Source organism: Sciurus carolinensis, chromosome 14 (genome assembly GCF_902686445.1).
Source record: "Sciurus carolinensis chromosome 14, mSciCar1.2, whole genome shotgun sequence".
Classification (NCBI taxonomy): Eukaryota; Metazoa; Chordata; class Mammalia; order Rodentia; family Sciuridae; genus Sciurus; species Sciurus carolinensis.
Window position 1 is genome coordinate 65,389,447 of NC_062226.1, and position 16,660 is coordinate 65,406,106.

At 37.0% G+C, this 16,660-nt stretch overlaps 1 protein-coding gene across 1 annotated transcript in view; it reads right to left on the bottom strand.

Annotated features, from left to right (window-relative positions):
* Positions 1-16,660, bottom strand: part of Slc1a1 (solute carrier family 1 member 1) — a 75,658-nt gene that overhangs the window by 33,279 nt on the left and 25,719 nt on the right. Inside the window, exon 2 of the mRNA XM_047525216.1 lies at positions 4,884-5,024. Within this exon, the coding sequence (XP_047381172.1) occupies positions 4,884-5,024 (141 nt within the window). The remainder of the gene's footprint in view (positions 1-4,883; positions 5,025-16,660) is intronic.

Here is a 16,660-nt window from a genome sequence, read left to right on the forward strand (position 1 = left end):
GTTTTCTTCTGATATCTAGTGTTGGTGACATGATTTTCCCAGGAAGTAGAATCCATCCTAGGATCTACACACAGGGGCCTGGAAGGGGATTTGAGGGAAAGGAAGGAGTTTTCTTGGCTTGCTATGAATTTGGAATACACTAAGCTGCAAACTGGAATTGCTTCTTGAGTCTGACAACTCAAGAAATCCAGAGCTTAGGCAATTGTCATAAGAATGGTTAGGAATGAGCTTCTCTTGTCTGGAGGAAGAAATGTGCAGAGGAACCAGCATGGACTTGGCTCATGCTGACCTGGTCAGACTCCAAGTTCTATGGGCTGGGTGGGGAGGTAATAATTCAGCAGGTACTAGTGTGCCAATTCTACCTATGTCCCCTGATGGGGCCCACGAGGCAAGACCTACCCTGTGGGGCTGCAAGGGAGGTTTTCTCTGAAGTAGTTTTTCCACAATGGCAAGCCTCACAGGAAAAAAGTTGCATTTGGGTCAGGACAGGAATGTCTGTGCGGTAGTGAAACTTTTCCTTCTTAGAACCTAGTGTTGGGTGCTGGGGCTTGAGGTGCAGCAGAGCTTGTCTGAAGATATAAACTGCCCCGGTTTCCTAGAGGCAGGCTGGCAACTAAACAGAGGGGCAGCCCTGTTAAAGAACTCAAGGACGGTGGAAGATCCCTGGATGCCGCCATTGCTGTTTCATCTGATTTTGGTTACCCCAAAGCCTTTAGTAACACTCTGATCTGTGTAACAGTTTGCTCTTACCCATACTATGGAGAATTAAGCTGTTGCTTCTTTTTCAGGATGAAGGAACAAAGGGGGAACTGATCAGGAACAGAGAGGTGTGATAGCCACAGCAGACACCAGGGGGCGCAGTGATGCCCAGTGGAGCACTTTCCACCCAGACAGTGGCCAAGAGGTGTGAATGGAAGAGCTCTTGCTTCTTATACTGAGTATGGCTAGGAGCAGGAGGCATACTTGGAGTGGAATTGGAGGGGCTCTTTTGTTCCTGTGCTGCTCATAGGAGGCTCCGGTCATCAGAATTAGGGTATTAAAGAATATATGACCTGAATTGAGACTCACTGGCTACTAAGACCTGGGCCAGGATTTTACGGAGCCACAGTGTTTGGGCACATGCCATTATCACCTGTAACGAAATTATGGACAATCTTTTGATATCATCTAATACCAGCCTATATTCAAATTTACCTGATTAAGATGGTTTCTTAACCTTATTCTCACATAAAGAGGGATACTTCCTATTTTAAAAAAAACAGCCATAAATAAGCATTTTTCTTTATTTTTTAAAATTTGTTCTAATTAGTTGTACATGACAGTAGAATGCATTTATACATTTTGATACATCATATAAATGGAGTGTAATTTCTCATTTTTTTGATTATACATATTGTAGGATCACATTGGTCATGCAGTCAAACATGTACATGAGGTAATAATGTCTGTTTCACTCTGCTCTCTTCCCTACCCCTATAGCCCCTTCCCCTACCTTCACTCCCCTCTATCTAATCTAAAATAACTCTACTCTTCCCTAGTGCTGCCCTGGCCCCCTTATTGTGAATTAGCATCTGCATATCAGAGAAAACATTAGGCCTTGGTTTTTTTGGGTTTGGCTTATTTCACTTAGCATGATATTCTCCAACTCCATCCATTTACTGGCAAATGCCATAATTTCATTCTTAACAGCAGCTCAACTCACAATAGTAAGAAGCATTTTTATGTCACCAGAGAATTTCATGGCAGGCTGTTTTTTTTTACCTGTTAATTTGGCAAGGAATATACAGGAGCACAGGTTATTAGTCTTGGCTCTCAGTGTTAACTGTATTTACGTCTCTAATTGATGTATTTCTGAGAGACTAATTCAACTCTGAACAGTTTCCACAAGCATCCTCCTTTGGTTTAATAAATATATCAGTTAGGTTAGTGACCTGCTGGATTTACCAAGGCTTTTGCAACGTGAAAACTGCCCTTCCTGTGAATTCTTGATAGCCATCACCTGGGCAGGGAGGTGGAACACTGCTGCAGGGCTGGGTGAATGACCTATATACCAGGCTCAAAGTGGCACCGAGCTGGCAGGACAGGGAGCAGAGCTGGGGGAAGAGGAGTAGAGAAACTACCAGAGGCAAAGTCTGAGGAGCACACAGAAGAATTGACCCCACTTTCTGCTACTTTCTTAAATAAAAGAAAGGGGAAAATACAAAACAAGACAAGCAAAAATAACACATGTCCACCTTGAACATGTAAAGAAAGTACAATGAATCATGTTTTCTTACTATCCAGATTGAACCATTGTTAACCTATTGGTTTTAATCCAACATTCCAAAAAATGTATATATATTTTACTAAAGCCTGGATTGTATACAACATCCTGTTGTGTAATTTGTTTCATCCTTCCACTGCATGCTGTATTAGGAACATTTCCACATGTCACTAAATATGGATCCAAGTGATGTTTTTAATAGTTGCACAGTATCCTAACTTATGGGTATACCACATATTTTGATTGCATATAATTTATTGCCATTATTTTTTAAATGCTATCATGAAAATTCTTCTACCTAAATCTTTGAATATATCTCTGGATATTTCTTTATGATAAATCCTGAGAAGTAGAATTACTAGGTGGAAAGATCAGAACATGTTCTGAATCACCTTCCAGAAAATTTGTTCCAATATTGATGGGAACTGATGAATGGACTTAATTTTACCCCTTTAATCTGACCATTTTAAACATGAAAATGGCACCATTTCCCCTATTCTACTTTTGCTTATGTTCCTAGAATCTCTGACCATTTTATTGTTCCACATCAAATGAATGAGTAGTGATTTTTCCTTCTCTTTACCTCCTGACTAGGTGCTGGGGATTTGGTAAAGGAAAGGTATAAACCACTGGGATTTGTGCTATGGCTTTGAAAAACAGCTGAGCTAAATCACTAGAATACTGAGAATTATAAATTATTTCCCTAGATTATTTGCAAGGCTGAGTTATACATAAAACATCCAGCTTGCAATACATATCTCACGAGGTGACTCCCAACAGTCCAAACTTTCAAACAACCAATATTGTAGATCTAGTAATATTCATAAATGTATTTTTACCTTTTCTTCTAGAACCTGGATTACTGTATGAGTTTTGGGCTTGCTGTTTAATTTGGATTAACCTTCTTTACTTTCCCCACAGACACAAAAGTTAAATACTGTCACTCATCAGGTGGCTTATGAACCTTGTGCAAAGGTATGAAAAATACCTTATATGTGTACAATTTTGAATATTTTCTTTAGGAGAAAATCCAAAACTTTCCTTTTGCTCTCAAAGGAATAAAAAAAAAGGATTAAGAATCATTGATATGAAGAGAATTCTAATGGGTTATAACTGCATTGCCTACAGTAACCAGGCAGCAAATAAAAAAAGTGGACAGGGTGTTAGGCAATATGGAATGGTGGGGACTGTGGCATCCTCAAATGTATTTACTACAATTAAATGGAACCATTGTCCTTGGCTCCAGATGGCTGTTGATGTGTATGAACAGTGTATCCAGATCTTAATTTTTTTCCAGAGAAATTCAGCAATTTGGATATTTATACAAAATTCTTCCAAATTTTTAAATGCTTATAATAATATAAAGTTAAACAAATAAACATTATATGGGACAAACAACTAATGTGCTGATTTGTTCCTGAGGCTGTGAAGCTTCAAAGAACTTAGGCATTTCAAAAACCTAATTAAATACATAAGTAAAGATAACTAAATGTTCTCTTTAGGTTTCTAATAAACTGAGAACACCAAGACCATTTATGAACAAAGCTCCCAGGGGACTCTAGTTTGACTGGAGTTTCGCTCTTGGGAAGTTCATTGGGCAAATGTGGCAGCTTTTCAAACAATGCAGTTACTGAATGCAGCAGATTCCTCCCTTCCTCCTGGCCAATGTCTAGGACTTGACAAAGATCAGATCTTTTCAGTGGCAGTGGAGAAAAGTGTTCTAGAAAGAGGACATGCCAAGTCTCCTAATTGCATGGTTACATAAAGCTTGATTTTTCAAGTTGACAATATTAGTGACTAATGTCAGGCCACATTTTCTCAGTTGCCAGAATTGAGATAAGTATAAGCAGTGATGGAATGCACACAGCAGCATACCATTCCCAGATAAATGGCATTTTTGTCAACCAGGTTACTCTCTGGGAGCTTTCTCTTTGAAGGAATCCTACAATATAATGATCTATAAGAGAATAGTCATTTTCAGATTCAACTGTGTCACAAGTTTAAAAATACTGGCCTTTTAAAATATGGTGCAAACCCATACTTAGGCCTTTTACACAGCATCTGGCTGCTGGTCCCTTAGCAAATTTGCAGGACAGGTATGCAGCAAATTCTGAGTTCTGTGGAGGCGTGGAGGTGGGTTAGGAGAAGGGAACAGAGGGATCCTAAAGGCAGCTGCTGAGAAATTAGTGGGCAACTCAGCTGCAGCTGGGAAACAAATGAGTGAACTACAGAAAACATGATCAAAATTGACAACCACATTTTTCCTGAGGACACTAGCTGACATTTCAGGGACCAAATATGGCTTTTCCCTGCTTCTGTGCCCTAGATAGAGTTTATTTACAATATATTTAAAATAGCATCTCCATCACAAAACATCATTGGTTGAACAAATGATGATTTGAGAGTGCTAGAGGAACAGCACTACAATAAAAAAAAATACCACTTTGAAAATAAGGAAATGTTTCCACCCAAACAAATAAACACTTTCCAAGAGAGGAGTGTGTGTGTGAGTGTGTGTTTTGTGTGATACATCAAATGTATTCCAATTTTTCCATAATTAGAAAAGAACAACATAGCTTCTGCTGGACTCCTTAAAGAATCATAGAGAACATCAAGGTACCTGTAATCATGCTGGATATGATTAATGGCAAAATGATGAGCTTCAGCATCCTCATTAGAATTTCTCCAGGAAAAGCAAAGTAGAATTTCTCCAGATTCGAGAGCTTGCTGTATTCTCGAACTAAGACTCCTATGGCAATGCCTAAGAAAAATAAGGAAAAAAGAGGAACATTGCTGAGTCCTCCTGTCTACATTTTAATGGGAAAATACCCCAAACTGCAGATGTCAATGGCAAGAAGACATCACTTATGAGTCTGTAAAATTTAGACTTAAAAAACTCCCACATTTTAAAAGGGAGTGAGTGGCAGGTAAACATTATTTGGTTAAACTGTAAAAACAAATTATCACATAAAATCTTTGGTTTTCATTTCTTCCTCATCAATTCCATGTATTGTAATGACAAAACATCAAAGAATATTGTGGAAAAGAAAGTAATCCATCACCTTAGTAAACCCAATACAACTATTTTGCTTTTACAAACCACCTGATTCTATTTATCAACAGACATTTTACCTACTTCATAGTTTGCATAGTCACTTGTATTTTCTCATAGTTTTGTTATAAATACTTTTAATGATGAATTTTGTGATGTTCTTCTCTGTTTATGCAACTTTTATAATTTCAATAGCAAAATAATATTGATTTGACATTTACTATACTATTGAACAACTATGTTCTCAATGCTGTGCATTCTCTTCAGTTATTTCTAACATGCTCCAGTTTATCTGAACAAGAACTGTTCTATGAAGTTTGTGATCTTGAGTTCTTGTACATACATTGACTACAGGGGTACAATCACTATTGAGAAATATTATGTATTCTCTGAAATCTTGCCTTAATAAGATGTTTATATTAAAAGTGGAGGAAACAATTTAATGATGACTTTGATAACTAAACTCACAAAATTTTAATATTTCCTCTTCATCCTGTTTCAAATTGTTCTAATAATGTCTAAATCCCTGTGCCTCCTCTCCCCACAATACACACACACACACACACACACACACCCTTTTTTTTAAAACCTCGAAATAAATGAATTGGGATGATTCATATCTTTTTTCTTTCACTCAGTTCTGAAGAGTGACATGCAAATTGGAAGTAAAATGACTTAATGGCTGGAAGAGTCAAGAAGGATCACTGGATATGCAAATTCAGAATCTCCAATTACTATTTGGTTAAAATTTGATACTACAGGAAAATGCAAAGAAATGAGAATTATAATAAATATTAGAACTTCCATTTGATTTCAGGTATCCCTCCTTTGCCCACTAGTAGACCAAATACACAGACCACACTTGGTGCATTTTATGTTTTAAACTTATCCTTAGTTTTATTTTCCTACATATTCTACCATGTTCTTGATCTCTTTATTTGTGCATATATTATAGAATGCATTTCTGGTCATATATGTTTTCCAAATTGTAGCTAAGACAAAGAACAACTCTACTAACTGATCTAACTTAGTTCCTATATTAAAACCTACTGTTAGAAGCTCAGGAGTGGTTAAGATGATTCAAAATATTTTAAGTAAATTAAAAAGGCAAGATATGCTTCTTTCCTGCCTTATTAATTGTATGTCTTCAGTTGTTCTATATACATATACTAATGCCACAAAGACAATCCATAATGCTCAGGGTTTTTTGAAAAAACATTCTCCCTCCTACTATTTATATTGCTTCAAATAAATTTTTGACTTGAATGTCAAAGAAACTTCAATATGTAAAAATAAAGATGTTTTTGTGTTCAAAAACCAGTCACAAAAACAACAGAACCCCGTGCCCAACCTTAGGGTTTGTATTCCCGAGGATGAACTGTGCCTCTACTTGTCTCCACCCGAATGAATGCAGGGTGCTTAGGAAAAAATGCACTTGCTATTTTCTCAGACTTCAGTGAGATATAGGTTTTTAACACTGATAAACCTCTAGCCACACTAACAAAGAGAAAAAGAGAAAACTCAAATTACTAAAATATGTAATGAAAAAGGAAATATCACAATGGACACAACTGAAAAACAGAAGATAATTAGAAACTATTTTAAAAATTTATACTCCAATAAAATAGAAAATATTAGACATCAACAAATTTTTAGAGACATATGACCTACCTAAACTGAATCAGGAGGTCATATATGATTTAAACAGAACAATTTCAAATAATGAAATGGAAAACACCATCAAAAGGCTACCAATTAAGAAAAGCCCAGGACCAGATAGATTCTCAGCCAAGTTCTGCATGACCTTCAAAGAAGAATTAACACCAATGCTCCTCAAAGTATTTCATGAAATAGAAAAGGAAACTCATTCTATGAGGCTAATATTTCCCTGATACCAAAACCAGACAAAGATGCATCAAGGAAAGAAAACTTCAGACCAATATCCCTGATGAACATAGATGCAAAGATTCTCAATAATATTCTGGCAAATCACATACAAAAACATATTTTAAAAAATAGTGCACCACGATCAAATGGGGTTCATCCCTTGGATGCAGGGTTGGTTCAACATATGGAAATCAATAAATGTAACTTATCATACCAATAGTCTTAAAAACAAGATTCTTTTATAAGAATCTCAATAGATGCAGAAAAAGCATCTGACAAAACACAGAACCCCTTTATGTTCAAAACACTAGAAAAACTAGGGATAGTAGGAACACACCTCAACATCATAAAAGCCACATATGCTAAACCCAAGGTCAACATAATTTTAAACAGAGGAAAATTGAAAGCATTCTATCTAAAAACTGGAACAAGATAGGGATGCCCTCTTTCATCACTCTTATTCAACATTGCCCTTGAAACTTGCCAGAGCAATTAGAAGAAATAAATTAAAGATATACAAATAGGTAAAGAAGAACTCAAACTCTATTTGCTGATGACATGATTCTATACTTGGGAGACCCAAAAAATTCCACCAAAAAACTTCAGAACTAATAAATGAATTCAGCAAAGTAGCAGGATATAAAATCAATATCCATAAATCAAACACATTCCTATGCATCAGTAATGAATCCACTGAAAGAGAAATAAAGAAAACTACCCCATTCACAGTAGTCTCAAAAAAAATACTTGTTTTCAAATTCTTTTTTTTTTTTATTGTAAACAAATGGGATACATGTTGTTTCTGTCTGTACATGGCGTAAAGGCATACCATTTGTGTAATCATAAATTTACATAGGGTAATGTTGTTTGATTCATTCTGCCATTTTTTCCCTTCCCCCCTCCCATCCCACCCCTCCCCTCCATCTATACAGTCCTTCCTTCCTCCATTCCTGCCCCCCTCCCTAAACCCAACTCCAACCCCAACACTAACCCTTCCCACCCCCCATTATGTGTCATCTTCCACTTATTAGCGATATCATTCATCCTTTGGTTTTTTTGAGATTGGCTTATCTCACTTAGCATGATATTCTCCAGTTTCATCCATTTGCCTGCAAATGCCATAATTTTATCGTTCTTTATGGCTGAGTAATATTCCATTGTATATATATACCACATTTTCTTTATCCATTCATCAATTGAAGGACATCTAGGTTGGTTCCACAATCTGGCTATTGTGAACTGTCAAATTCTTAAAAAAAAAAGTATTTACTGTACTAGTAATATTAATACATCTCTACTGGAAATACAAAAAGAAGTGTAAAAATTCACCCCAAACTACCAACTCACTCAAATACACGCAAAGTGAAATTGTTTTTATTTTACATATTCTACTGCAGTTAACCATAGTAAAATGTTTAGCACAAATGAGCACATACAATATGTTAGGAGCTGCATTAAACACCTCAAATGAATTATCATATCATCTCATCATTTTTAATGGTTATTAGCATCACAGTTTTTGGTATTTTTTATTAAAATAAAATTCACAAAACATAAAATTTGTTCTTTAAAGTATACAATTCAGTAGTTTTATGTGTAATCACAATGTTGTAGAACCATTACCATTATCTCATTCTAGAACACTTCCATCACCCCCAAAATAAACCCAAACCTGTCAGGAGTCACTCCCCATCACCTTCTCTCTCCTGAGGTCCCTGGAAACCACTGTTTTACTCTCTGTCTCCACAGATTCCTGCTCTGGCATTTCATATACATGGACTCATACAATATGTGGTTGTCTGACTTCTTTGACTTAGCATGTTTTCTGGAGTCATGCAGGGTACAATATGTAAATTGGGGGCTTAAAAAGCATTTTTCATTTAACATAATATCATAAACATTTCCCTCTGTTAAACATTTTTACCATTTCTAAGTGTTGAATATTACAAGTTTGTATAGATTTGCTGATTGACCATCAACTGTTAGACACTCAATGCTAGAAAATTCTCTGAATGTTGCTGACTTTTCCTAACAACCAAAGAGGGCAAGCATCAAATGTGATGCAAAGCCTTCATATTATCATACATGTTCACACTTAAGGGAAGAGGCACCTTGAACAAATTCTTTGTAGTATCTGAATTTAAGAAAAAGCAATAACAAATTAACATTTATTAATATTCAATTATGTACCAAGTACTGTACTGAGTGCTGAAGGATTTGAAGAGGATGAGTTAAAAAAGGGTACAATCTTGTTGTTCTTGCAATAATAAATGTTTTCCTTCATGGATGACTCTGTCCACTACCAACAGGATATGTGGTTTGCACTGTTTTGTCAATAGCCACGAATGCTTCCATTGAGTCATCTCTCCTGGTGTCTACCACCTACAATTAATGCAGTCTGACTCAAGAAGAAAGTTGATCTGGATGAGAATCTCATGGATTTCTCTGTGATAATGGTTTGGGATCATAGAAAAAAACAGGTTCTCTTTGGCACATTACTGAGCTAAACCAGCATTGTCAAGAAAGGAGTGACTGCCTCTCCTTCCAGCACAGCCAATTGGGAAGTAACTCCTGGAATCAAAGGTTATATACTTTGTTCTGCACATTACCATACCATGCTTCCAGTGCTTCAAAAAGCTAAAGGACCATCCTGGAGGGTTTTGACAACTCAATGATCCAGATTTCTGATTATCCACAATATTCCACTGTCCACTATGTCAAATATCAGAGTTTGTGATATTATGCAGTTTGGGAGGGAGGTAAGAACTGGGTTCTCTTCTTTGCATGCTCCCCTCATCCCCTTCTCCCCACCCCAAACCTCTGTCAATCCAAATAAAAGTTAGAGAAAATAAGGGAAGGCATCAAGTCATTCACTTTCATTATTTATGGTATATTTTTAGGAAGATGTTAAATACCCAAGTTATTCTTTCAGCCTACTTGATGTAAATAAATAAAATACATGCACAACATTTGTTTCATTGTCCAACTCGATTTTATCATCTGATAATACTCAAAGCATTTTTACAAATGATTGAGAACTTTGAAAGGGACTAGATCCACAGACCATAAGCGAAATGACTCTATGGTGATGTAATAGCCAATATACATTTAAAAACTGAGAGCTGGTTTTGACTGATGGTAGAAACTACCAGTTATTATATTCAACTACATTTTCATCTGTTCCCTCATACATAGGTTTATTTTTCCACTGCTATGATTTAGACATGAGGTATCCCCCTAAAGTTCCTGTGTGAGACAATCCAAGGATATTCAGAGGTGAAATGACTGAGTTATGAGAACCTTAACTCACTCAGTGGATTAATCCACTGATATGGATTAACTGGGTAACTGCAGGCAGGTAAGGTATGGCTAGAAGAAGCAGATCACTGTAGGTGTGTGTTTGAGGTTTACATTTTGTCCCTGGTGAGTGGCACTTGTTCCCTGCTTCTTGGTTGCCATGTCCTGACTGTTTTTCTCCACTGTGCCCTTCCCCCTGATGTTCTGCCTCACCTTGGGCCCAGAGCTATTGAGTTGGCTGTCTGTGGACTGAACCTCTGAAATGGTGAACCCCAAATAAATTTTTCCTCCTCTATGTTGTTCTTATTGGTCACAGTGATGAAAAGCTGACTAAAACACCCACTCACTAAATATGCACACATCAAACACTCACTGAGCAATATACAAACAGGCACCATAGCACACTGCATGACTGCAAGGACAACTCAATGTCCAGCCCCTGTCCTCAAGGAATTACCTTTGAGAGGAAGACAACTGTTTTAAGACAATGGTAGCCTGGTATGATGGCACATGCCTGTAATCCTAGTGGCTAGGGAGGCTGAGGCAGGAGATCACAATTTCAAAGTCAGCCTCAGCAACTTAGTGAGACCCTAAGCAATTTAGCAAAACCCTGTCTACAAATAAAAAATAAAAAGGGCTGGGGATGTGGCTTCCCAGTGGTTAAGCATACCTGGGTTTGAATCCCAGTACCAAAAAAAAAAAAAAAAAGAGGCAAAAGTGTTAGGATGAAGAGAAACAGTTTCTTCAAGAGAGTGGAGAGAATTTATCAGGGAAAGGAGGATTGATAATAAGGTCCAAAAGAAAGACATTTCAGAAAAACAGAATATTCTATTGCAAAGGCACAGAGTTTAGAAATCCTGATGCATGTGAAGAGCTTCAAGTCAGGCAGTATGACTAGTGATCAATAGGGGGACCGGAAGCTGCTGAAGAAAGTGCAGACTAGGAAGGGTCCCATACATTATGCTAAGGATTTGAAGCTGATCCTGAAGAAGAGGAAGAAAGGGAGGCCCTGGGATTCCTGCCAGTTTTCTAGCTTGGGCAACAGGGTGCATGGTAGTACCTACCCCAGTGGGGAATTTGGGTAATTCTGGAGAAAGGTGACGCATTAACTTTTAAATGGGAAAATGAGGGAACACATGGATATGTGGGTATAGAACACTGAAAGAGGTGTGATGTGTTAATATGGGTGACATCATCATAAAGGTAACTGGAGAGGTAAGGGCGGATGAGGCCACACATCAGCCAGCTCAGGTCATGGCCTAGGAAGTATGCACGGCCAGTGTTTAAATGACCTGAGTACACTTTTAAGGTTAGGAAGCACTTTGACAAGGTTCTGGTTTCCCTGTGTAAGCCTACAAGCCAATTTTCCTTCTTCTTATCTTCTTAAATTATAATACTCTCAAACTATGAGAAAATCTAACTTGCATTTTTCATAAAAACCAAACTCCAGTTCTCCCTGATTGTCCATGGAGGGAGTATCTTCTCATGGGAAGGAGAGGCAGGACTTAACACTTTGGTGTTTGGTTCCCTTCGGGAACTCTAACTAATTAGCACTGGCATCCCCACACTGAGGCCTAGTGTTCGAAGTGTCCATTCTCTTAGCACTCTAGCACAGCAAATGCCAGACTAAAAGGCTTAAATGAGACTTTGCTAAAAGCTAGGAGATCACAGGAGGGGAATCAACAAAGGGTAAGATGCATAAGGAAAGTTGGGTAAGGCGATGCCCATATTCACTGATTCTTTGCAGATGATCCCAAAAGGAAAGCCTCCTGGTATGTTCCTGATTACTCCAGGAGGAGTTTCATTTCTTTCATGTTCTGAAGCACAAATCGAAATTCAAATTTCTGCTTCTTTCCAGAAGGTTCACCACTTCTCCTTCAGGGTGGTGAGCCCCAATAACATTCAACAAAAAGGTTTTAAAACTCTATTGGGTACCCCCGGTGGACCTCAGCAGACAGTAGTGTTGGATGGATGCTGTAATTTTTAATATGTAAACTTAGAAACAGTTTCTGTGGATCTTTTGTCTAAAATGAGTCTGGTGTGAAGATCTCAATCAAAAGTGTATTCCAAGACTAGACATAACAGGCTAGCAAATGCAGTACCTTTGATAGTCTGGTTTGTTGATCAGAGGTTCAGATAAAAGATGAATCATTAATGGCATAACAAAACCAGCATTGTGGTTTTGTGGAGCATGCCACGGTTTGCAGGATATATAGAGCATTGATGGGAATAATTTCTATTGCTATGTAACAAACAAAAGATTCAGCAGCTTAAAACAACACGTATTTATTATCAGTTTCCAAGGGTCAAGAGTTGGGGCACAGCACAAAGCTTCATGGGGTCATCTGCTCTGTACATCACAAGGCTGCATTCCTTTCTGGAGCTTGGGATTCTCTTCCAAGCTCCTGTAATTATTTCCAGGATTCACATCCTTGTGGCTGTAGGACTGAGGTCCTTGATTTATTTCCTATCAGTTTGGAGCTGCCCTGGGATCCTAGGCGTTTCCACCATTCCTTATCACACGGATTTCTCACAACATGGTCTACGCCTCTTCCCAGTCAGCAGGAGTATATTTTCAGAATTGGTTCACTCTCTCTTTTAAAGGTATTTCACTGGATGAAGTCAGCTCTACCCAGAATACTCTCCTTTGTGATTAATGCAAAACCAGCTGATTAGGGATCCTAATTACCTGATAAATAAAGGTAATATCTCACCTTTGCCAGATAATGTAAATAATTACAGAAGTGAAATCTAATCATAGTGTCATTTACAGTAAGAGATTATATGGAGCATGCATACCAAAGGTGAGCATCTTAAAATTCTGCCTATCGTATCTATTTTTCCATAACCTAATACATAGAGTAAAACCCTTAGGCAACATTGGTATTAACTTTACTGCTTAACAGTAAGTTTGTTAGAATTCCATACCATGTAGGATAGAATTTGGATTGTTGATTATTATTCTTAAAATAGTTCAAGGAAAAGTTAAAAAGCACAAACATGCATACACTCACTATCCAGAATGAACAAATCATTAGCATTTTACCAAATTTCCTACAGATTTTCTTTGTTCTAAGTCAGTCCTTATGGTTGAAGATTCTCAATTCTCAATTCTGTTCTCTTTCTTTCCTCAGGGACATTACTATTTTGAGTCTATTTTTTCTCTCTCTCTCTTTCTGTGTACTACATATTTGAGTCTTTCTCTTAAAATGTATTATGCTGTTTGTGTTGGAGAATATGACTTACAGGGTATCAGTCTGTTTTCTTTCTCAGTCTTTTAGTTTTGGGATGTTTTCATTATGTATTTGAGATTTATTTATATTAAAAAGAAGATCTAGTTCATTTATTCTAAGTGCTATTTCAGTGTTCCATACCACACTCCTATTTTGTTTTTCATTTTGTGTTGTTCAATTCCACCCTTATCTAGCAATTTATTTCCTTCTAATTTTTTAGGTTTACCTGTTCTTTTTCTAACTTTTATGAATTGATTGTTTAGTTCATTAACTTTTCTACCTATTTTATACTATCTGTTTTCTTCTAAATTCTGTGATGGTATTCCATGAATTATTATACCGTATTTTTATTGTTGATTAGTTCTAAATGTCTTATAATTTCTACTGTGACTTCTTTTTTGAATTATAAATTATTTTAAAAAAATTTTTATGTACATGGACACAATACCTTTATATTATTTATTTATTTATTTATTTATTTATTTATTTAGTGTGGTGCTGAGGATCAAACCCAGGGCCTCACACGTGCTAGGCAAGCGCTCTACCACTAAGCCACAACCCCAGCCCCTGAATTATAAATTCTTTAAAAATGTGTTTTTCAATATCCAAATACCTGTGAATCTAGGGGGCTTTTTATATTCCTTCTTTTTATCCCTCTGTGGTGCATCTGACTGGTTTCCTCAAGCCTATCTGCCAGTTTGCTAATCCTTGCTTTGTTTTATTTAATGGATATTTAATTCTTCCACTGAAGTTTTAATCCTGTTGTCTCTAAGTTTCATTTTAGATATTATAGTATCTCCTTATACTATGTCAAAATCATTTTTTTCTATTTTCCAGTTTCTGTTCCATCTGTTTTTCTTGAAGCATTTGACACATTTTTAGTATGTATTCTTAGAGATTGTTTTATCATGTCCAGTTTTGGAGACACATACTCTCCAGTTTCTGTTCTTTCCTTCATTGTTTATGGTTTTATTACTGTAGGCTTTTGGTGAGGGATAGCTTTTTCCTGTAGTTGTGAAAATGTCTGTATCAGCTGCTTGCTTCTCTTGGGGACTCAGGAGTTTTGAGGCCTGCAGGGCAGTTTTCACACTAGATTTTTTAGCTTAGGAAGTCAGGATTACATGGTGGTATTAATTGAGCTCATACACCCAGGAAAGCACAAGTCTGAGGTTTAATTTATTCGTACATGCTCCCTTCTCTTTAATTTTTGCCATGGGCAGATGGCAAGCTTTCTCTCCTCAAGGACTGGGTAGAATTTTTGTGCTCTGTATTCTAAGGACAGGGTAAAATTTTGAGGTTCCAGGCTTTATGCAGAGAACTGATTGGGGCTCCTTCATTCATCTAGGTCAAGATCATCTCTTTTTCCCATATGAATATTAAAACTCCAGTCTCCCATAGTGAAGTCTATGATTGAGTCTCAACCTTAGCATCAGCTGGTTTATAGTTAGGGCTTTGAATTCTGCTACAGTTCGAATCTGAAAATGTCCCTCAAGGCCCATGTGTTGAAGGCACGGTACTGGGCCTGTGGTGCTGCTGAGAGGTCGTGGAACATTTATAGAAGGTTGGGGTCTAGTATATCAAAGGAAAATCATTGGCGGCACATCCTTGAAGCGATATTGGGACCCTAGCTCCTTGCCTTTTCTTTGTTTTCCTGAGCAGTTTCTTGTCACATACTCCCACTGTGATATAAGCCTCACCACAGACCCAAAGTAAAAGGGCCAAGTAATCATGGACAGAAACCTTCACAACAATTAACTAATTAAACCTTTCCTCCTTATAAGGAGGTACTTTGTTTTCAGTAATAGAAAGCTAATATGAGTTCCCTTTTCATTTCTGGCACCCGAAGATTTTCCTTTGTTTCTTTTGAGTTTGGGTTTGGTTCTGTGTTAATTTGGAGAGAAGTGCTGTATTTTTAATGCGTGTGAGATGGTAGAAAATCCATCCAGATTAGCCAAACAACAGTATTAGGAGATGTTACATACACCATTACCAATGATCTATTCCTTATCCTTTCCAATGTGTCCATTTTAAGATGGGTAATGGACTCAGTAAAGATTAAAAAATTAGAGCCCCACAATATATAGAAAAGATCTTGCTATATAAAGGACTTGCTATATTAAAACAATTGCCGATTTTCCGAGTATTTCCACGTAAACTCATGGAATCAATAAGCCAATAATCATTTATAGACCAACAAATTCTTGAAAGACATTAGTCAATGGAACAACATAGATGAGAGTAATTCATATTCAAGGGGGGCCTTAATCTACATAGCGAAATAAGTATGTTAAATCACATGAGATATTTGGAGGGGAGAAACTAATTTAGCACCAAGTACTCAGGAGGAAGGCTCTGGGGACAGACTGTTCAAATCCAGGACTCACACATAATTAGCTGTGTGACTGTAGATAAAATACTTATCCTGCTGCATGTGCCTGTTTTCTCATCTACACAATAATCATAATACAATACAACCTCATAGAGTCATTAGGAATTTAAAAGTGAGACTACGTGTAAAGTTCTTAGAATGAAAGGTTCCTGGCTCACAAAGTAAGAGCAGCTAATAAATGTTAGCTATTGTTAAAAACTAGTCATTCCTTATAGATTTTCTCATAAAATCCTCAAAAGTGTGGTTTTGACAGGTGAATCATGGTCACAAATTTGGAAAGCAATAGAATCAGGAGAAATTAAAGTAAAATATTTTCAGTGAGACTAAATTTACAGTTATTTCCTTAGTTTACTGAATTTATTTTGGTAGATAAATAGTTACTTTTATTTTATACATTTTGGAAGTTTCAGAGTTAAAGTTAGGATATATGAAGGACTCAAGAAGTGCACAAATGTGATCTTAGTTCTTTTCCATACCACTTGATATCACTAAAATACAAGTCTCAAGATCTTGATAGCACTAGAAGAAAAGGCATTTTT